A 23,202-nucleotide genomic window follows, 5' to 3' on the forward strand; every position below is an offset into this window, starting at 1 on the left:
GGTTAAGCAAACTGTTGTATATATTCTTTACAGAATACTTATATATATAATTAACTTGATTTCACATATCAGCCACGGATTCCCCCATCCTCCCTCCTCCCACTCCCCAGTCCTCCCCCCCAATCCACCCCTCATTCCCACCTCCTCCAAGGCAAGGTCTCCCCTGGGGAGTCAGCCCAGCCTGGTAGACTCAGCCAAGGCAGGTCCAGTCCCCTCCTTCCTATACCAAGGCTCAGCAAAGTGTCCCAGCATAGGCCCCAGGCTCCAAAAAGCCAGCCCATGCACCAAGGACAGGTCCTGGCTCCACTGCCTGGGGGACCTCCCAAACAGTTCAAGCTAATCAACTGTCCTACTTATCCAGAGGGCCTGGCATGGAACTAGATCTTACATCTTAAATTAACCCATTTCTATAAATCTATACCTTGCCACATGTCTTGTGGCTTACTGGTACCTTTACAATCTTGCTTCTCCTGGCGGCGGCTCACAGTGTCTGCATTGCCTCTCCTTTCTCTTCCTGTCTATCTGTTTGGAATTCTTGCCTGCCTCTAAGCTGCCTTGCCATAGGCCCAACAGCTTTATTTATCAACCAATCAGAGCAACATATATTCACAGCATACAGAAAGACATCCACAGCACTAATACTGTTTCTGCTTGTTGCTTCGCTGTGTTGTTACAACCCTCATGGCTCCTTTGGATATTTCAACAAACTAACAAGTACAGGAATGGGTCCTCAAGACTACAGCTAATCACTTTCACTTGTTCACATTTGTCTAGCCCATTTACCTGGGATACTTGACTTTCAGGAGACATTCACCACAGAGATCATTTTTACTCATCTCAAGAGGGGTAGCTAGGCATCTGACATTGAGAGGGCAGGGATGCTGCTAGGCTTTGATGATGCAGAGGACAGACACTCTAACAGGTAATGGTCATGAGTCCCAGGGTTGAGAAGTCCTGTGCTAGTTAACTGTCTGGCACAGGGTTTAGACCTTAGAGGAAAACAGCATTGCAATCTGCTGGCCCAGGATAAATGAAGAGAGTTTTCAGAGTCTTTTTCTTTAAACTCCAGAATTTTCTGTAATGCTCTTATCTGACTGAAGTGAACACCTGCCCAAGTGCCTAGCTAAATGTGCATCCTTCATACAACAGAGAGCAAGCAATGATTATTCCATGGAAATGCAAGTCAAAAATGCAGACATCAAGTGAGCTTAGTTGTTCTTGTTTCTTGATTTTTCTTTTCTCTGTCCCATTCTTCCTACCTCCAATTGCCTGCTCTTTATACACAGCAATTCCAAACAGCCTTCCTCTTCCTAAGATTTCTCACAGCTCATGTTGTTATTGTTTGTTCTATTTTCAGTTCTCTATAGACTTTTCATCCTTGGTTTTAGAGAAAGCTAGTAGCATATTGTATTACTCTCATTAAATGTCACCTTCTCCCAAATTAATTTAATATGCTCTCAAGGAAAGCAGAGTACTTTCAAATTGAAACTGATAAAATTATTTTAAGGATTATGATGTCAAATAAAAGTAGAAGAGGACCTGCCTAACCAGATACAAGAATATCATTAAAATTCATTATAATTAATCAGAATGGCATTGGCCCAGGATAGGAAAAAAAAAGATGATTAAGAAAAATATCCCAGAATAAATGAGAATCTGAAAGAAATGAAAACATGATAGATTCATTAAATGCTACTTGCACAACTGATTGGCTATACATTTAGAAGATGGTATTTATAAAAAATGTATTTGATTTAAAGGGTAATAAGTAAAAACTTCAAGGAAATTTATAAATCATTTTAATTATGAATATAAATTGACCTTCATAAAAAATGGGAACATGATTTCTAAAAATATCTGTTTAAAAAGAAAAAATTTTAAATGGGAAAAGATATTATTAAAAAAACAAAGGACAAACAACATATTGGGGGAAGTAATTTATATGCACATGATGAATTAATACTCTTTCTTTACAGTGATAATCTGGTAATATGTAACAGAAACATGGGCACAGGCTCAGACCAGGTAATTTGTAAAGGATCAGATCTACTTGGCCACAAACATGACAAGCTGTTCCAGTTAAGGAAGTCATAGAAATGTACAATAAAACAGCAGCATATCATTTTACCCTCCACAGTTTGGCAGTAGCTATAACACCAACTAAGAGTTGCTGTTGGCAGGGATGCAGGGAGAGTGGACTTCTGCACATTTCCAATGGAAATGCAAATCATTAGGAGACTTTTGGAAAGCAATTTGGCACCATTCGTTGTTGTAACTTCAAACACATAGGCCCTCCTGACCCAACAAGGTGACTTTTAGAAGTCTAATCCACACCAGTACAATAAATAAATAAACACACTAGCTCTTAAGGGTTTATGAACAAGGATACTTATTGCAACATTCCTAAAAGGATAGACTGGAGGTATTGTAGGGCCCCTAAACAACATTATGGAGCCCTTAAAAGGGTAAATTAGTTCTCTTCCTATAGACTTCAGGATTTTCTAAGAGGCATTTTTTCACTGGGTAAAGTAAGATGCAGAAAATTATACATAAAATTATGCAAATTTTTAAAATCAATGTCACACCCTACTGTATGTATCTGGAGATAACTAGATCCTGTGCCTATGTTCATGTATTGTATATTCTTGATTTGGACTTTGAAAGGGACTCACGAAGTATAGCTATGCACACTGCTTTTCCTCCTTCCCATTGCTGCCTAAAAAAAAAAAACATCCTGGATGTTAGTTACTCCTTGCCCACTGGTAAATAAAAACCTGGGGTATTTAAGTTGCCAACAGAGACTCAGGTTAGTAATGAGCACCTTCATTCCCATGTAATAATGCAAATTTTTAGTTTGATTTAAAGCATAACTTTAACAACACTCTCCTTCACTTGTGGAAGTCCAAAGTTTTGAGATGAGGGGTGAGAACCCCAGGCAACCCAAGGGGCAGAAACCCCTTTACAAATCTCAATCTTAAGAGAGAACTAAGGTCTTGGGATCCTTTCACTGGCTCACTGTGGGTGAGAGGTTAAAGAGCTATGCAACTACCTTCCAGAAAAGTAGATGAAGACCACACATCTCACTGTAGAAATGCTTCTCTGTTCCCTTGTTTCAAATTCTGATTTAACATCTGTTGCAAATGTGTGTGGTGATTATTATAAAGAGAAATTTAGTGAGAAGAGAGCCTGGTGGGACATAGGCTAGATTGTAAAGTTGGAAAGAGAGACAAAATGAGAGGCTGAGTTATAAGAGATAGGAGAGGCTATCAAAAGCAAAAATACCATTAAAACAAAGCAAACAAATAGTGTGTTTGTGTAAGCCTGTCTGCATGCTTGAAAGAAAAAACACATATAGAAGTTAAACAATCATTTTTATAGTGCTGTAGTAAACCACCATGAACTGTAAAGGAAAAGATCTTAAAACTCAATATGATATTGTGCATGTCATGAAATTTAAAACAAAATCAGCAAATTCACATATGACATGTAAGTCACACATCTTCGCTTCCTCCAGCAGCTAAGATGTGCTAAGAATCCAAATTACCTGATGAGACCCTGAGCACTGGATGTGGGCTTTTATAAGGAGACTACTGGCTCCCGTTAATTGAATTTAGGAATCTCACAGTGACATTATCCTGTCTGGAGACTAAATTAAATGCATGGATTATAATTCATTTGCTAAAATTAGATGCCAACAGGCATATGGATCTAAAGTCAAAGTCTGTTTTGCTCATATTTAGCTGGACCATCCCCTATTTGACACATGTCATGGACTGGTGCTATTTTATTATTGAGAGTTAAGAGACCTCAGGTCTCATGCAAGCCCTGCTTCAAGTGCATAGGGCAAATTCAAGATGGATGCTTAGCCTTCTTAGGCCTTATTTTCCTTGTGTATTCCTAGAGCAATGTGATGGTAGCTAAAATCACTTCCTGTGCAGTGAGGAGCGCTCCATTTTAAATACCAAAGGCTCCCCAGGAGAGTTTGTGAAAACACAAATTACTGGGTCCAGCCTCCAGAAATTCCGGTTCAGTGGGTTAAGAGTTGGTCCCAGTGTTCGACTTCTAACAGGTATCAGTGAAAAATGATAGTGCTGGTCCACAGAGCTGACAAATCTAAAGCTTGAAGAGTGAAATATTTGCTTTTCTGAGTAAAAATAGTGAATTGTAAAGTGAAGTGAGCTCAAAACTAGTGTCTTCTCTAAAATAAATATCGGTGCAAACCCTTGTGGTGCACGTTACAGTTTAAACGTGTCACATCTCATTCTTACTGTAATTGTTGGGAATCTCAGCTCTGTTTTCACACCTCCCATCCCAGATCCTGCCCCTCAGAAAGCCCAGTAAGGGTCAGCTCCTCCTCCGAGGCTGCTCAAGACCATGCCCACAACGTATTTTTTTTTTCTTTTTTTTTTTTTTTTTAAAGATTTATTTATTTATTATGTATACAGTGTTCTGCCTGCATGTATGCTTGCAGGCCAGAAGAGGGCACCAGATCTCATTACAGATGGTTGTGAGCCATCATGTGGTTGCTGGGAATTGAACTCAGGACCTTTGGAAGAACAAGCAGTGCTCTTAACCTCTGAGCCATCTCTCCACAACGTATTTAAAACCTGGTCACCAGACCTGCCACCTCATTTTCTCCCTGCCTTTCTGAAAATCACCCAGGGGTTGCTTTGCTCTGTTTATTAAACCAGGAATTATTAATTCAGCTTAATTGGCTTATTGCATAGGTGGAGTTACCTACTAATGCGATATTTTTACTTATCAGTAATTATAAGAAAGATACATTTTTTCCCATAACAATTTCCTCCTGAGATAATCTGTGAACGTCTAAAGTCTTAGTGCCCAGGAGCTTGGTACATGCAGAAAGTTGGGCAGGGGTGTAGCTCAGTGATGGAGTACTTGCCTAGCATGTGCGAGGCCAGTACTGCAAAACAAATAGAAATGAAGAAATCGATAAGTAAATAAAGAACTATAAAAAGTGCTGCTAACAACATCTGGGACTATGTACTGTGGATGGAGGGATTTTGCTGTAAGTGAAGGGGTGGTACCGCGAGTGGAGGGTGGTACCGTGAGTGGAGGGTGGTACTGTGAGTGGAGGGGTGATGCTCTGAGGCGAGGAAGACCTCAGCTTGAGTGAAGGAAGACCACAGATTAATACCTTAAATTCTTGGAAACTTATATTGCACATCTTTGAATAGGCCTTGCCAAAACAAAACAAAATCAAAAAAAAGAAAAGAAAAGAAAAGAAAATTTTCTGTTTCTTCATAGACTTGCTGCCAGATAAAATAAGATGCTTTGTAGAAAATTATTTATAAATTGCTGTGTTCTATAATAAGTTCTATAATACAACTTAGCAACAGTCCACTCTTCCTTGGGTATTTAAGTGGCTCTTTGGATGCCCCTCCCATAACACTTTTGTTATTTGTTACTACACATGAAATTGCCAAAAATCCGTTCTCAATAAAATGACCACAATAAAGAATCTGCTTTCTCACATTCGTCCCCTGCCAGCATCCACTTCCATGGTAAAGCACAAGTGTAAAAACACTGGAAGGAAGGAAATAAGCAATTATAGTTATGCCCACGTGGAAGCTTCCCTTTACATACCTGCTGTACACTCCAAGATTCAGAATTCATAACAGTCACTGGGTGTGAGGGTACTGTCCCCATTGGCCCATCTATTAATTAAGTATGGTCACAGCAGCTTCGCTGTCAAGCTCCGTGTGGTGTTATCTCGATCATGGATGCTCTGATAGACTAATCTCTGTAGGCACTGAAGCCTTTTATTCCCTATCCACTAATGTTTCCCACTAGGTCCTACCCTGCCCATGTATTGTAAAGCCCCATTCAGATCTGTGTTTGGGTTGGCCCTTCACTACTGTTTAAATCAACCCCACTGCTCCTCTAATTAACGATGCCTTTTCTTTGTAATTTGACTGCCAGTCCACACCCTGAGTCACTGTCTGCAGTTCAACCCATGGGATGTGTGTCTACCATCCTCCCCAGAGCTCATGGACACAAAATACGGCTTCTCATCTTAGGCTCCTTAATGTGGGATTTTTTTTCCCTCTGGAACAAATTCTCCAACTTGGAAATATGATTATTACTATTATTGTTTCCATATCATACTCAGATAGAAGCACTAGAGAAATGTGCAGTACTCACACGTGTGAGTACTCATCTTTTCAGTTACCAACACTTTGAGGAAGAGTTGTCCAAAATGAAAGGCATTTCCACACACCACATTTGCAAGTCCAAATTTTCTCTTAACATTTAAGGAGTAGAAAAACAAAATTGAAAAGAGCCACTTTCATCCTTTCAAGTTTGCCTCAGTGTAACTATTCCAAAGGCACATGAACTGTCTTACCTTTGATCGCACCGATAATCTGAAGACCCTTTCTATTGGGGGTTACTATGGTTACGCTGCACGGGTGATGTGTGAGCTGCACCGCTGTTTTGATAAAAATAGGTATTAACTACCAGCCACGGTGCTTCTCATTGGAAGCAGCTCTTGCAGAAGCGCAGCAGCATATTTAAAGGGGGACATGAGGGGTGCGGAGGAGCGTCTCCAAGGCAGCACGAGAGAACATCTGCATAAATAATGGTGATTGGTCATGTGTATAAAAATATTTTTAATTAAATTCCTTCTAATTAAACAGGGCATTTTGCTGAATCTTTCTCTGTTATTTGCACCGAGCTTAGCCTTGAGGAAGATGGCTGATTAACAGACCCAGAACCTATAATTAAAAGCAGAACTGTTATTTCGGGAGAAAAGCCTCTTCAGTAGGGGTGACTTAATTGGGCTGTCTCTCATAATTTTTCATTTGTCATTGAACTCCTCAGTTAAAATCTCCGTATATATATATTTTTTTTAACATGGGAGGAATGATTACTAACATTGGCGTAACCCATAGGGTTTTTCTTTTTGGTATGTGTTTTCCTCCTGTCTCTTTGATCATGCTCTCTGGTCACTGTGTGTCTCACTACTTGACTGTGTTCTTCTTTTATTTGTTTTGTTGGAGAACCTGTCATCCTTTTGTATATCGTATTATATATTGGCTTTTTTTGTCACCTTCTAGCCCCCTCCACCTCTGTATTTCCTAGTGTCGAGTGGCTAGACACTTGGCTTATTGTCTTTGGCTTTAGCATCCTACCTTGAAGTTGAATAACTTTTTATTCACACACACACACACACACACACACACACACACACACACACCAATCAAACCAACCAGATGCAATTATGCAATTGACAAAGGAGTTTCTTCAGTATCACAATTAACATAGAGAACAAAGACAACATTCAATTAACATCTGCCATCTGCTAAGAAGCATAGGAATATACTGAGGCAGGTGTGTTACTCGTATTCTTCAGAATAAAACCCAAGTACTATAAAGTTCATAGAGTGGAATTGTCTGTGTGGTCACTGTGGAGAAACACGTTTGATCCTCCTTTCAGTATGTTATATTTGAAAGAGAACATTGCATTGAGGCTACAGTAGAGGACAGGAGTGAGAAAATATTCATGTGCTTTCCTTGAACTCCAAAGGGGAAGATATTGCATCTCTGAGAAAGCCTGAGCATATTAGCCTAGAGCATTTCCCCCTGAAGCCATGAGGCTTTGAGATAGTGCTGGCAGACCAGCCATTTTCTCTATGTGATCTGCTGCAAGCCTGCACAGTGTTATTTAACAGCACTCGAATGCATTTTCTCAGTCTATCCAATTCCATGTTAAGCACACTGTGATAGCATCAGTTTAAAAGCCTCTATATAAACCTTAGTCTATAAAATACCCTCATATAAACCCAGATTCTATTCTCGAGCAAATTTACTCAGAAATAAAAATACCAGCTTGGATTTATATTGTGTATCTCTTTCAAAGAACTCAAATAGCTTCCACACACAGTGTTTCTGTTCACTTCACATCATTGTCTCAGGGAGAGAAGAGCCACTTTTTAGTAAAATAATTGAGGTGCAAAGAAATTTGAAAATAGCCTGAGATTTCCCAGCCAGCCAATGAGAACCAGGCTGGAGTGCCATCTTTAGATTGCCTTCGGTTTCTGGACTGTGCTGTCGCGGACACTAACATCTACATGAGCAAAATATCTTAATCAACTTCAGCCAACTTTCAGCTGCCTGAAGATCAGCACTGTTTTTACTCCACTCTTCAAAATAGTATTCCTGCATGAGTCAGCAACAGAGGAAGCACCTCAAAACTGATAAGGAACACAAAAGTGAACGGTTCACCTTTCTACACAGAAAGCCTGTCATCTACTGATAATGATCTTTAAATGTGTGTGCAAATATCTGACTTGATATATTCGATATCCCTGATTGGATCACCACTGTGGCCCGATGATTTTATCCATCTCACGAAGCAGAGGGTCCAAATACTTCACTGCTTAAGTCTACAAAGCTCACAAGCATCAGCGTTGAAGACAGAGCACTTCCAGGATTCTTTGTCCCACACTACTGCTATTTCTCGAGACAGAACAGCACTGTGCCAGTCAAGTTTTAAAAGAAAATGACACTCAGTAGTCAAGAGTCAAGTTCTCATTTTACTATTGATTTCATTTAATGATCCCGCCTCAAGATACTCCAAGCTTGTGGAGGAATGTAGTTCCAACCACTGGCAATGAGTTTAAAAGTCAAAGCAGTAGCAGTGGAGGGGTGGAGGGGGACTTTGTAAACACAGAGGAGCCCTGTACTAGTCTAGTTGGCTAAGGCTCTGGGATAGCTTTTTCAAGGCTCCCTCCCCACAAGCCAACACTGTGCTCTTTTGAAAAAGATGACATGCCAGCTAGTGGAATCAGGAGCCTTATTCCTCATCTGTAAGAGACAGGCCTGTAGTGAGCAGAGGGTTTTCATTCCCTTCCAGGGCTACAAACATCACGACCCTCTCAACATTAGCAAAGGATCCCTGGGTTCAGACACTTCTGGGATCAAGGCTAGAGAGACAGTTCTCCCCTCATTTCAGAGGAGAAGGTTAAACTCATTAATAACTTTCACCATTCTCCCCTCTGCATTTGAAGCTCTGTTAACTCAAAACCACTCCCTTGATCCCTGCACCACAGTAGGGCTTCTTCTGCATGGTTAGGAAGATGTGAGGAATCCACATCCAAGATCTGCAGCTCACAGTTTGGATTCTGAGAATTATAAATTTTGAGATGTGGGAGGACCTTAAAAGACAATCTTTTTCAACCTCCTCATTTGCAAACAAGGACCCCAAGACTCTGAAAGAGGGGGGTAAATATGCACACAGTATGCACAGGGTTGAAAGAAAGCACATTTTTATCCTTTTTCTACTTGATATCTGTTTTCTCTACTTGAATCATTTTATGTCAAAAGGGAAACAAACAAGTAGAGATTATCACTTCTTTTAAATATAGACCCACCACTGGCATGAACAATAATAGTAATAGTGACCACTATTGTTTGTCTGCTTGCAGTACATCAAGCACTTTGCAGATGGTTCCTCTTAGCCATTTGCCAGGAATCTAAGGAATGAGTATTTCTCTTCATTTACCAACTCCACTCAACTTTACTCAGGTGGGTAACTGGCTAGATCACCAAATTCATTTGTATCATAGTTGGGACCCAAACTTGGGTTGGTTTGACACCAGAGTCAGGTTTCTGACCACCTCCATCTACTCCAGCATGGTAATGAATAGCAGGGTCTCACACAAAAGTCTTGCTTGAGAAGTTGGAAGTCCAGTCATGGAGCATCAGCTGCACAGAACACACTTAGAAGTGGTAATAAAGGATGGCCAGCTAGGCCTCAGGATATTGGACATAGATGCAGCGAGACTCCAGGTGTCCTGATGATGGGGTTTCAAGCACACACTGAAAAAAACAAACAAAAAAAAACCTTTGAAGCAATTCAACAGTTCTGCAGACAGGTGGGTAACAGCTGTGGTTGATGGACCTCTCTGGCTTGCTGTTCTTGGGAATGGAACGACTCTGCTCCATGAAAGTAGTTCATTCTCAGCGGTGCTCAAAGGCAGACCTGCAGGATGGATGGTTTGCAAGTCACTGTCCAGCCCACACCTTCTGTTGATGAGTTGGAGAGAACGTTGTACATTGGGGCAAACTGGATTCAGACATTTCTTAGATATTTTCCTTACTGTCAGGATCTTTTTAGGGCACAGTATGTAGTCAGATCAAAACTATGGGAAAATGAGGCAGGCAGAAAAGACCTTGGATGTGTGAGGTCAATGGTGATACATCCCTAAAGGTGGGTGCCACCTGAAGGGTATGGGGTGTAGGGTAGGAGAATACCCGCTAGCAGTGGACTGAGATTTTTCTTGATCTAAGAAGACTCTTGAGTCCTTGGGTTAAGAATCCTTTAGATGTCTTCCTTTTCCCTGGGTGTTCTAGATAAGAAACACTTTGTTGTTACTACTGTATTATTTGAGCAGAAATGGTGACAGCATCTATAAACAAGTACTGTGGGCCAGCAAGCAAAGAGAGAAGCAGTGAATCACCTGGCAAATCCACGACACAGAAGCTGCTCCTACTTAAGAATTAACCTTGAGAGGGTCATTCATTCAATCAACCAACAAACTTAGTGCTCTCTGCTTGCCAGAAAACATCAAGGCACTAACAAACGCGTAGCTGAGAAAGCAATATCAACAAAGACTAACTTTTTAAAAAGATGTATTTATTTTTATTTGATGTGTATGTGTGTTTTGCTTGCATGCATGTATGTGCACCACATGTGTGCAGTGTCTGAAGAGGCCAGAGGAAGGTGTTGAATCACCTAGAACTAAACTCAGTCCTCTGCAGAAGCAACAAGTACTCTTAACTGCTGAGTCATCTCTCCAGCCAAAATGATGAACTTGGTCGCAGAAGACCATGTCCAGTGCTTGTGTGCTATTTCTTGGGGCGAAAGTACTTAATTATCCCTTTCACATAAGAAAATAAATTCATCAGCAACTGAACTTTTTATTTTTGCATTATTTTCCTTCTAAAAAGATTACTGTAGGGGGCTAAAACTTCACAACTAGCAAAGATAATTCTCTCTGTGGTGTCTGATGTAATATAACACATTCAGGATGGATTTCTGTCTCCTTGCCTGACCTTGTAAACTGCTGGACTGCAAAGTGTGGTTTGACTCCTATTACTGTACTCTCTAAAGCTACCAATTTTCCCATTGCAAATAAAATCTATCTACTATCTATCTATCTATCTATCTATCTATCTATCTATCTATCTATTATCTATCTATCTATTCTTAGAACACAAACAAAAAGCTTCTAGGTGGTGACAATGTTTTCCTTAGACTCAAGAAAAACAGATTTATGGAGCCTGGCTCCTAGGGAGTGGAGAACGAATCAAACAGCCACTCTGGATGACAGGCACACAGAGCTACTGCAGGTGGAACTGCCTGGGAAGTGGCTGGAGACCTGAGTATCTGGAAAGAGAGAGGGAAAGGCTGGAGACTGTGATTCCCATGGGGGTGTGTGTGTGGTGGGAAGGACACTGAGTATGCTTTCCTGGGCAGGGTTTGTGTTAAAGCAATGAGTTTCAGAAGGACAGAGAAAAGAGGTCAGAGAGCTTGGAGAAAAACCACAGGAAGCCAGTCTCCCCAAACAAAGGAGAGATAGGAGGAAACCAGAGTCTATGCCACGTACAGAGAGGTCAGCAATCTGGAAGCACAGACAAGGCGCTCAGGAGGGCTAGGGCCTCACACATGGCATCCGTGGCTTTGAGAAAGGGACTCTGGGTACCATATTTCATGTTTTTAAGCTTGGCCAACTTTATGAATGGCTTTCTGCCCATTCTGAGCCAAAAAAATGTTAAACATTTATTATAGAAAATTCAGAATAATGAAACAAAATGCCCCAAAGAGGAACTTCCTGCAGTCATTGTTTGCTCCTCTGTGGGGGCAACTTTGTGACTTGGGATTTATTCTCCCAAGACCTGGCTTCCCAGACTGTTGACCTGGCAGTCTGGTCTGACTCTCACCCATGTTGGCATCAGTTCCTATGGTAACCATATACAGCAGTGTGGCCTGGAAAATAAGGTGACTCTGTGAGTATAAAACAACACATTCTGAGGGACTGAAGATATGCTGTGTGATGACAACACCAGGAGACATATTCACAAATGACTACATCAATGTTTAGTGTTAGTGCCCATAGCCTGTGGGCATAAACTCACAGTTTTTACTCTGGTCCAAGCTTGTTTTGTGAAGCATGATTTAAAACATGGATTTGTGTATGTGATTTCTTTGATGCCAGTGGTGCTATAGTGGCAGAAAGGGCTGTGCAATGGCTGAGAATAGGGTCATTCCAGTCGTATCCCCACTCAGGAGCTTGGGTTCTAAAGAGTACAATGCTGGCCCACCCATCATGTTCAAATTGCTATGGTCCTGGGGGCCCAGACATATTAATGTGTTAGCAATATAATAAATGACCACATATCCAGCAGATTTGGGCACCATAAATTTATTATCTCACATCTTTGCAGGTCTGAAGTCCAGCTTGGCTAGACTGAGTTCTTTGCTCTGGGTCTCATAAGGTCAAAGTCAAGGTTTTGGCTGGTTGGTGTCCTTTCAGAAGTTCTAAGAAGAATCTCTCTGTAAGATTACCTGGGTTCCTGGCAGGATACAGAGGATTGCAGCTGCAGAGCTGAGGTCCCATTGCTCACTAACAAAGTCATCCGTGGCTGTCCAAGACCTCTCTCGATCTCTACCTGCCCTGGCAAATCAGCTTCTACATTTTAAAGGCAGCAAAGGCATGCCAAACCCTTCTACTACCTATATAATGTTCCTGACTTTACCTTTTCTTCACATCCCTCCAGTTAGTCTTCTCACTCCAGCCTAAGAAATTTTGCACCCCCCCTTTTTTTCATTGTATGAAATTCATTTTTGTTCTGCTGTTTTGCTGGTAACAATTTACAGAATCATGATTAATGACAATCACTTTTGCACACAAATTGTGAATTCACTTACAAGCAATAAATGTTGCTAGAAGAATATTTATTATGTACTTAAGTATCCAGTGCCATGCCAAAGAGCCTAGAGGACACCAGAGAAGCTCAGGGTTTGGCCAGCCCTCAGGGATCTCGGCTCTTAGGGGGGGAACACACCACCAAGTGCACTTATTCTAAAAACAGTGTGTCCAAATCATTTAGACCTGTGTCTACTGAGGTAGCTGCTTTCTCCTGCCTCACATCTCCTAAGACCCAGATTTCCTTTCTGCATCCAGAATTCCAAACCTCTATGTGTGGAAAATGCCCTTTTAAAAAATATTAATTCTTTGAAATGTCATACAATATATTTTGATTGCATTCACCCTCCACTCCTCATTTCTGTGGCTCTACGCATCAGATCTTTAGACTTGTGTCATTAATTTGGATCACCTATAGAATCCAGGAAACTAGAAAGAGGCCATTAGTGGAGAGGGGAAGAAAATCTTTAAGGAAGGGGAGTGGATAATAGAACACAGATGCTATGACTGGGGAAATAAGAATAATGGGGGGAGGAAATGTTAAGGTGGGAAAAGAAGTGGGAGGGTAGGACAGAGGAAGGGATTGGAGGAGGGCTAACACTCAGCACGTTTGGAAAGCATATGGAAACATACTTCAAAAAAAAAAGTTTAATTAGTGTTACTCTACATCTCTGAAACCAAAGATTGCCAAATGAAAAAGCCCAGTGATAAATGTGGGATATCTCCTCTAGCGTTGTTGATCAGAGGGTCCCAAAGACCCCCGGAATATTGCAGGCTTTTGCCACTGCTCTTGGTTGCCCACCAGAACTTGAACCATATTGCTAAAGACACCAAATGCATTGGTTACAGGACATGGAGGTATCAAGTTGGTGTTGGTCAGAAAATTTCTTCTCCTCTGGCTAGCCAGGATAGTACTGGAAGGTGCCATGCAGGTTGTTGGAGGAAAACAAGTCATCAACAGTCTAACCCAGCTGTGAATCCTATGAACTGCAATAATGACTGGCATCGCAAGACAAGCCCATGAGTGCAACAGTGGCGTGAATGTTATGGGGTAACCAACTTCTTTATGATTAGATTTGAGGCCTGGTCCACTGGACAAAGCACATATCTGGTGCTATCAATCTGGCAATGAACTCATAGCTGAGGAGTTCCCCAGAGGTAAACCTACTATTATTCTGCTAAAGGGACATAGTATCAAGCATCCCTCTAAATTGGTATCTCTTTGTATAGATTACCACATCTTTCAGTCATCATCAAAAGAAGGTTCTTGTGCAGTGGATATTGGTTACTATAGAAACTCACAGCTGGTCAATGTGCAGAGGATAAATGCCCAGTGGAGTGCTCAGCCACAAGTGATCACGTATCTCATACTCTCCAGTCCTAGTCTCGAGGCTCAGGGACAATTGTAGAAGATGGAATCAGAAAGATTGTAAGAGCCAGTGGTGAGAAGGGAGTGAAACCCAAAAATGTCTTCTGGACATGGCAGGATTGTCACACGCATGAACTCACAGAAGCTGTAGGTGCCTGCACAAGACCTAGATAAAGATCAAACCTGTCAACATTCTAGCATAGTGAGGGAAGTATTTACCAGGCTCTACCCCTGACTGGGTAACTATAAACAATTGATGGATTCTGAGGGAAGAAGAAAGTTTTCTTTAAGGGTGTGGCCTCTAGTAGACTGACTTGGCTCCAGTGATGACCCCACAGCCAAAAGTATATAAGCAGCACAAATTTGAGTGGATGGACTGTTATTTAAAAAAAAAAAAACACACAAAGCTGGGGTGTGGCTAGGGGAAATTTTCATCTTTAAGGCCTCATGTGACTAGGATTGACCATTGCTCCAGATGATCTAAGATAATGTGCTATTTAAAAGTCATCTGCCTTATATACATTCCAGCACCCTGGTAGCCATGTAATAAAATATATTCACACATTTGAGGTATTAGTTCATTGACAGATTTGGGAAGGGAATATTGTTTAGATTCCCAGACAAGATGAGCACATGACATCACCTGGCCCTTTGCAATGTTGGGATTCAAAGGCAGGGCCTTGAGCAGGCTAGGCAAGCACTCTACCACTGAGGACTGAACTTAGTCCTTGATAACCCCTTCATTCTAGTCTTCTTTACCCTTTCTCACATGCTAGTGTTGACGCTTCTTAGTGTTATACTCATTTGTCCTTGGACACTTTCTCCATTTTAGAACTATTATGTAATATTCCTTAGTATCTTTATCTAGAGGTTGGGAAATTATGGTACGTGATATCTGTTTTATATTTTTTATAGTAAGAAAAATTTGTGAAACGCTCCTATTCTGTGTCAGCCATGATCATGACTAACACAACTGTCTTCTGACTTCTTGCTTTCCTTACAATTGTTCTATGTATGCACCATAGTATTACGTTTACCTCCAAGTGATGATTTCCTAGTGAGCCATCACTAACTTTGGCTGCTCTTTGGAGCTACTGGGCTCTGCTCTGAATGCATTTCATGATTTGTAGGTAAACAGTTGCCTGCCATTTTCCATTTTAACATGGCAAAGTGCTCAAACAATCACTCTGATCGGAGAATGCTTATGTGGCAGGGTGAGTCATCTTCACTTGGATAGTGGGTATACTGCACAGATCCCCATTAAATTACACCATGGCTCATTAAACCCCATTGGTGAGAAAATTGGGTCTTTGTTAAATGTTTATGTTCTCTGCTAATGTTAAATTTAGAATATTCTTGCTGTAGAGACCTTTGGGGAAAATTTCAAAACACTAGCTGAAGTGCCAAGTGGATTTCAATCCATACACTCCCAGATACAAGACCTAGGAACTAGTCCCTGCCTGGGTTGATTATTAAATATATCTGTTTGCAGCATTTATATGTTAGTATTTGCTTTTCTCATTGCCAAATCTCATGACCTTCTAGTTACTGTTTTCTACTCTCAGAGACCAGTAGGGGTTGTACTTGTGGCTTTTGAGCAAAAGGTGAAGTCAATTATTTTCAAACACCATGCAACCGTGAATTCAAGGATGGGATTGTGATCGTCTGTGCTTTTACTGTATACCCTTCCATTAAAGAAACAACTCCCCAATATTTAACTTTCAAAAGAATGGCTTAAGCAAATACAGATACCAGGTATAGAATTGTAACTCTAAAAATAGACTCCTGGGGTTAGTATAAAAAAGTTGACCATTTCCTCATTTGAGAGTTACTGTGAAACTTCTGCATGTACACTCAGATTCAGTGGGTTACTACATGGCAAAAGATGTTAAGACATAGGGAGCCTTTCTGGGTGTGGATCTAGCATGCAAACTGAACTCCCCAGAAACTCACAGATGGGATATTTCCTTATCTTTCTCAAACAGGATGCTTAACTAATGTCATAGTGCATAGGAAATAAGCCATTATATGCCCACCTGTCATCTCAGGACGGTCATTCTCAGGCAGTTTGCAATATGTTCCTTCAGAGCTCACTTCGATTAAAAAGGACCCCAAAGAGTTTCCATTGATATACCCATTATTATTTATCCTATTAGAAACTGATAAAAAAATCTCAAAATGTAATTTTAATGGTTAGTTTGAAGTATAAATAATTTACATGCAACTATAAATAATATATCTTATGAAAGATTAATTTATTTTCCAAGAGAAACAAAAATATGTTCAAAAGAGTAGCATTGCCTTATTTTTTGCAAAGTTCTTCAATGTGAGATATGAACCATAAAAGACAGAGGATCCTTATATCTGCCCCTGAATGCAATATGCTGCATTAATACTATCATATGGCCATTTGAAAACTCTACTGCACATGAAACAAAGAATAAGAATAAAAAGTGCAAGTAACACTTCCCTGTGATTGTGACAATAGTTCTGGCCTTGAAGATCTTCCTAGATGTATTTCAGAAACTCCAAGGATACATGGGCTACCCTTTGAAACCGTCACCTTGGCCGTTAGAGCCTGTTTCTAAGGACACCTGGCTGAAAAGGCTGCAACAGTGTGCTGGCATAGAACATCTTTTTCACCACTAACTCAATACCTAAAACATATATCACTGTGAAGGTCAAATAAAATTGCTGTGTTTTAGGGCTAAGTAATTTGTGATGCTTTGTGGAATGTGCAATTTAGAATGACCTCAACAAAGTAGCATCTAATGATGTGCTTTCCAGACTGGGCATCATTCTTTGACCTAGTGCAGAAGTGTAGGATTTCTGTTATATTTCTATGATTATGACTGGCAGAGCCCCACTGGCAAAACCCATCCATGAATTGATTTTATAGTCAAGTGCATGGGGAGGGAGGGTCTAGACTCAAAGTAATTCCAATATTCCAGACTATTCCCACAAAGCTACAACTATTTTAGAAACTTCCCTATAAATGCTTACCATTTGTGAAAAAGAAAAAGTTCACAGTATTCACTTTTGAAAAGAGAAGAATGCTACCTCATTTATATAGAAATGAATAACACCTGTCAGGACGAACAAGGATTCAGCGGCAGAAGACTTACACACTTCTGATTCTCCATGTGTCATGGACAAGTGTCATACATACTGATTTGCACAGAAAGCAATAGTGAGCACTACAAGGAGAGCCAGCGTTTGACAAGGCTGAATGATGACTTGGAATGACAAGGGAGGAAACGATTGTGTCTTCTTGTCTGTCGACCTAGGCAGATCTTGTACTAGGTTGCTGAGTGCTGGCACATTGAAATGCCATTTGAAATTTAAATTCCTTGTATAAAATATCAAGAAAATATGGGCCAGAGAGCTACTAACAAAGGTTCTAAGGCACGGACTGTCACTAAATCACTCTGAAGACTTCAGAGTTACTGAGAGAGATCATTTACAGACAGGCAGTTAAAAACACACAAAGCATCGTTTAGCAGTCAACACATTGGCATTCTGATGGGCTTAAATAGTCATCTGTATTTTTTCACTCTAAGAATGTTTTCTTATTATCTTTCTGGTTAAGATCAGACTAGTTAGAGTTTCAGTGTGATGATGAGATTAATACAAATATACTATTTCAGTGTTGGATTTCTTTTAGAGGTTGAAAATTGGTCTGTATTTGATCCTAACAGTTTGTTATGAACCTTGAGTTCACTCCTCTGGAGATGTTCCAGGGGCCCTACTCCTCCACTGGTACCCAGCTCTCAGCAGATGACCTTGCATTACTAAGGAACATATAACTTCTCTGGGGCCATCACTTGTCCTCTGCCTTCTTCAGATCTTGCCCTAGTAGTTCCTTCTATTCTATTCTCTGTCTTCAACTTCTCTATCCTCTGGCTTATTCTACTCAACCTGCAACATTTTGAACATCTAGAAGAAAACCCTACTCAACTCTGCATTCTCAAGATGTGACCTTGGATCTCTATCCCACTTCACCACTTCTCAGAAATATAGCCACACCACTGTCTTCCCACTCATCCCATTGCAGTCCTTTGCTATTTGGCTGCTCAAACTATTTTCTCAAAACTCTTCCATGGTTCAGGGGCATCTGTCAGTCACTCAATTGTCACATGCTTCCAGTGCCCTAGATGAAAGTACATGCCTGTATGAATGGGAATCTTCTTCAGCATAAGGTCATAGGAGCTTATACCCCTTATTACCAACTTGAGAGGTAAAGCTGATTTTTCTGTAGCTAAAAAATCAGGTCTTAGGGCTACAGAGATGGCACAATGTTAAGAGCACTTGTTGCTCTTGCAGAAGACCTGGGTTTGATTCCTAGCACCAATATGGTGGCTCACGACCATGGCTAACTCCAGTCCCAGGAGATCTGACACTCTATTCTGGCTCAATAGGGACCAGGCAATCATATGGTACACAAATATACTTGCAGGCAAAACATTCATATGCATAAAAGTAAAAACAAATAAATAAGAATCTGGCCTTAGACAACCTTGTAAGAGAAGGTATGAGTGAAGCTGTAGCCACTGCCATGAGGAGGCAAGGAGATCAACAGTGTGATACAGGCGAAAATGACCAAATCCTTTAATAAGATCGTAAGCTCAGAAAATCTGACTTTGCCCGAGAGATCCTTCCTATACACTCTTACATGTGCTATCTAGAATGTTCTCTTGAGGTCACAAAAGACTCATCTTAAATAAGTACTGAGTTTTAGCCTACCTTTGGGTAAGGGCTAGTTTCCCCAACCCAGCAAGATCTAAGGAGAGCTGCTGTGGGTTACACTGTGGCCATTTCAAGAAAGTCTATAGTGGGGCAGTGCAGCTGAGCATGTGAACTAACTAAATGAGTTCTTTTAAAAGTTCTAAGCTCAGTAGCAGAGTGGGTGGCCAATTTCCTGACTCACCTATTCAATTAATTTGCTGTCCTGACAAAATACTCCCTCCTCTAGGACACACTGGCTGGCTTTATTCAGAAGCCGTTCCATTTCTTCACGGGGTAGATAGGAATGTGCCAAGTAATAGCTTTCCCTTTTGTGTGGGATATCGTTTATGAAGCAGAGCTCAGTTCTTTGTTCAGGAGGAATCGTGTGAATGCCAGATCAGTTTTGAACATAACTAGATATATAGTTAAAAGACTTTCATCAAAATAGCCTTGTGCTCTCTTTGGAAAAATGCAGACTCAATCTCATAGAACAGAGTGGGTACCAATGAGCTGGAACTTGGGGACAGGAAACCAAGCCTTATGCTACACATGAACCGGAGAAGCCTCCCCAAGAGTAGAGATGGGTCACAAGCTATCCTCAGAGCTCAGGAACAAATACAGCCAGAAGCTGAAGTTGGCACTTGAGCTGCAGCGATAGAATTTTCTGCTAAAGAATAACTTGTATTTTATTCCACAAGATCCTAGCAAAAGGAGAATGGTGTTAATGAAAACCTCCATTGAAACCTCATTTCTTTGGTTAGATGTAGTCTCTTGGCTCAACCTAAGATGGAGAAAGCAGTCATGTAAGAGAGACGCCTTCTGTCCCTCCCATCTCCACTTGAGAGGCTGCAGGTTATAGCAAATGCTCGAAGCTACTCAGGGATTGAGAGTAGATTTCTGCCATTTGCCTGCTGTGATTAATAGGACCCTCTCATCCTGAATAATGAAATCGATCCCATCCTTGGTTTTTAAAAAGGAATCAGGACCCTCTGTCATCCTAACTCATGACCTCTGTCTCCCTTTCTTTCTTCATTTGTTTTGTTGTTAGATTCTTACAGTAGCTTCTTTTTTTTTTAAAAAAAAAAAAGCATTAAAGAAAAGATAAAATGTTTTAACTGACAAATAAAACTCATCTGTGTTTATAGTGTGTGGTATAGTTGATACCCATGAGCAGTAGGAAGGCTGATCATGCCAGTTAGCATGGGCAACACTTCACATGCTGATCAATCTTTTGGGGTTTTGTAGTAAAAACATTTAAAATCTACTCTCTAGCAATTTTCAAGTATGTAATACATTATTTTAAGCATGCTGTTCCTTCTGTTCTGTCCTTACAAAACTCATTCTTGCTTATCTACCTGCTAACAGCATGCTACATTGCAGCACAGTGCTGTGGGGTGCGGATAAGAGAACCAATAACTAAGTTGTGTATAGGCACTGTGGTCACTGGCCTGGCTGCACCTGCAATGGTAGGTGTGCAGGGCCAGGAACGTGTGTGTGTGTGTGTGTGTGTGTGTGTGTGTGTGTGTGTGTGTGTGTGTAAAAGAGCTTGGGACCTGATTCCACACCTCTCCCTGTCTTGGGTCAACCTATCTTTTACTGGAATTACTAGGGAGGTCTAGAGTCACCTCTCTGTTCTGCCTCTGCACTGATGTCTGAGCTTTTTGTCCAAGTTCAAACCAGAATGTGTCAACCCTCTTATTAAAGACCTTCAGTTGTTTCCTACTGTGGCAGATAGGGCAACTTCCAAATTTCTTGATTACTTGCAAAACCTTCACACTTTACTCACTTCCCTGCCCACCCCCCACTAACATTCTGTTTACCATATACATTTTGGCCTCACATTTCACGAAATGGGAGAGGAAAGAACAGTAGTAATAAAAATACCCATTCTGCCTTAAAATTTTTGCCATCAGTATCATTTTGTACCACCCTCTTTCCCTCTTGGCAATCAAGTCAGTGGATCGTTTTCCTAATGAGTGCTGCTCACACTTTGCATGACTGTTTTGATTATAGAGACACCAGGTAGTTTTGAGGAGCACAAATAATCAGTGAGTAGTTCCACTGCCCTGATCAATTGACAAAGGCTCAGAGCTAAACAGAATGTAGTAAGTGAGCAAGCCCTGCTCAGGAGAACACTGAGTCTGTTTTATGGCTGAATGTGTTTCTAGGAGCAAATGAGAGCCAGGATCTAGTTGCCTCTCCCTCCACAGGAATAGTCATTTGTCCATTCCTTCATGCATGCATCAAATAATTGTCACGTGCTGGTCAAATAAATATCAAGGTTTGCAAATTGGACCCTATTCCCAGGGAACTCAATCCCTTTTATGAGTCTGTAATTTGATCCGAATGCTAGGATCATAAAGGAATGAGCCAATTCAAAGCTGAGAAAATCAGGGATTGAGATGGACTCCCTTTCAAGACTCTTAAAGAATGAACAAAAGGATCTTTGGAAGCAAGAATATATGCATATGCTCCCCTCTCTCTGTATGTGTATGTCTTCCCTTCCCATTTGTATGTGTCTGTGAAGTGCAGGGCACATATAAAGAATGAGGGAATGGTGGAAGTCAATGACAAAGGCATTTCTGCCCTTTTAGGAGGAGTCAAATAAAAAAAAAAACTAGTTAAAAACGTCAGTGTGTTTGGAAAGTTGCAGCAAGTTCAATGTGACTTGAGAGGAGCAGCAAAGGGTATGGGTATGCAGAGAGAGGTGTCACTGGAAGGTAAGCATGGTCTGGGAAGACTGTTACAGCTAGGGAGCAGGAGAATGATATAATCTATTACTTATGAATGAAGATCTTTTGTTAGTATGGAGGGTGAGTTTGAGAAGATCAGTACTTAATGGAAGCCTTCTTAAAAGTGACAATGAAGGCCAATTTCATGGCTGTGACCTAACTAACAGGTCATCTTTGTGTGTCTTCCTAGTGACAGTGTTGGCCATTTTCCATGAACTACACGTGGACCCTGACCTGTACACGCTGCTGTTTGGGGAGAGTGTGCTGAATGATGCGGTGGCCATAGTCCTCACATAGTAAGTCCTGGATCTCAACTCATTCCTTTAATCACGGTTCCTGCTGGAGGTAATTCCTGATGTCATTAATAGCATCTTCTCTCTATGACAGAGAGATATAGGCACTTTGTTGCTTTTAAGGAATTGTATCACAGAAGATCTCCAATAATGGGCACAATTCATTAGGCACCTAATATCTAATACTGTTAATGGCTTTCACACTCCCAGCTTATTACAAGATATTACCCAGAGGGTAACAGATTTTTTTTTCTCAGTGCATATATTGAGTTGATTCACTGAAGTTTCCTAAGATGCATGGAAATGAGCTTCCTCATTTCAAAATCACTGCCACTTAGTATTTTCCTTCCACTAGTTGCTTTCCAGTTAACAGACCGACAGAAGCTCTGGAATTTAGCTTTTGGCAGATGGGATCCTAGAACTCAGGGTCACAGCACCACATTCTCCACACAGATTCAGCACTTTCAAGGGTGCACAGGTCGCTAACTCTTCCCGAGCAGGCACGCACCCATGACCTGGAAGCTGCCTCAGCTGAATGCGGGTGCCACTTCCCGTTGTGCTGAGGAGCTTCTTCCCAAGAGACCCGGCACGCTTTCTCCACCTCCCCTTTAGATATGTAGCCATTTATATTTAATAAATGCCACTCTGGCAGCTTTCACTGTGTCAGAGGTCTCTCTGTGGTTTTAGATTAAGACCAACATTTTGGGCAATTGTCAGTTATCCCCGAGGAAAGCAGCTATCTGATAATTAAATGTGACAACAGAATCCTATTCCCGGCGTTAATTACTTTAAATGCAGTTGAAAATGTATTGTGAAGTAACAAAAGATTTTTAAGGCAGACCTCAGGGAGGGGAGCGAGAAGCAGGCAGAGCTGGGCAGCCCTGCCAGCTCGTTTTCCAGTTTCCTTTGTCTGCCAGTTGACATTTCTTAAGACTGCCTCCCTCCAAAGTTGTCACTGAATTCAGCCATGTTTACCTGGCCACAGAGACACACAGGGTTTTCTGTGTTACAGTTAGCTACCAGCATGTATAAATAAAAGCAAAAGCCTTGGGCAGAATAACAAATGCAAAAAAAAGATGCTTTGAAAGAAACATCAAGAACAATTAATTAGGACACCAAGAATCCTTGTC

The 23,202-nt window shown here is 41.0% G+C and overlaps 1 protein-coding gene across 1 annotated transcript in view; it reads left to right on the forward strand.

Annotated features, from left to right (window-relative positions):
* Positions 1-23,202, forward strand: part of Slc9a9 (solute carrier family 9 member A9) — a 549,322-nt gene that overhangs the window by 155,478 nt on the left and 370,642 nt on the right. The window contains exon 6 of the mRNA XM_059268372.1: positions 21,970-22,075. Coding sequence (XP_059124355.1) covers positions 21,970-22,075 — 106 coding nt within the window. The remainder of the gene's footprint in view (positions 1-21,969; positions 22,076-23,202) is intronic.

Source organism: Peromyscus eremicus, chromosome 7 (genome assembly GCF_949786415.1).
Source record: "Peromyscus eremicus chromosome 7, PerEre_H2_v1, whole genome shotgun sequence".
NCBI classification, from domain to species: Eukaryota; Metazoa; Chordata; class Mammalia; order Rodentia; family Cricetidae; genus Peromyscus; species Peromyscus eremicus.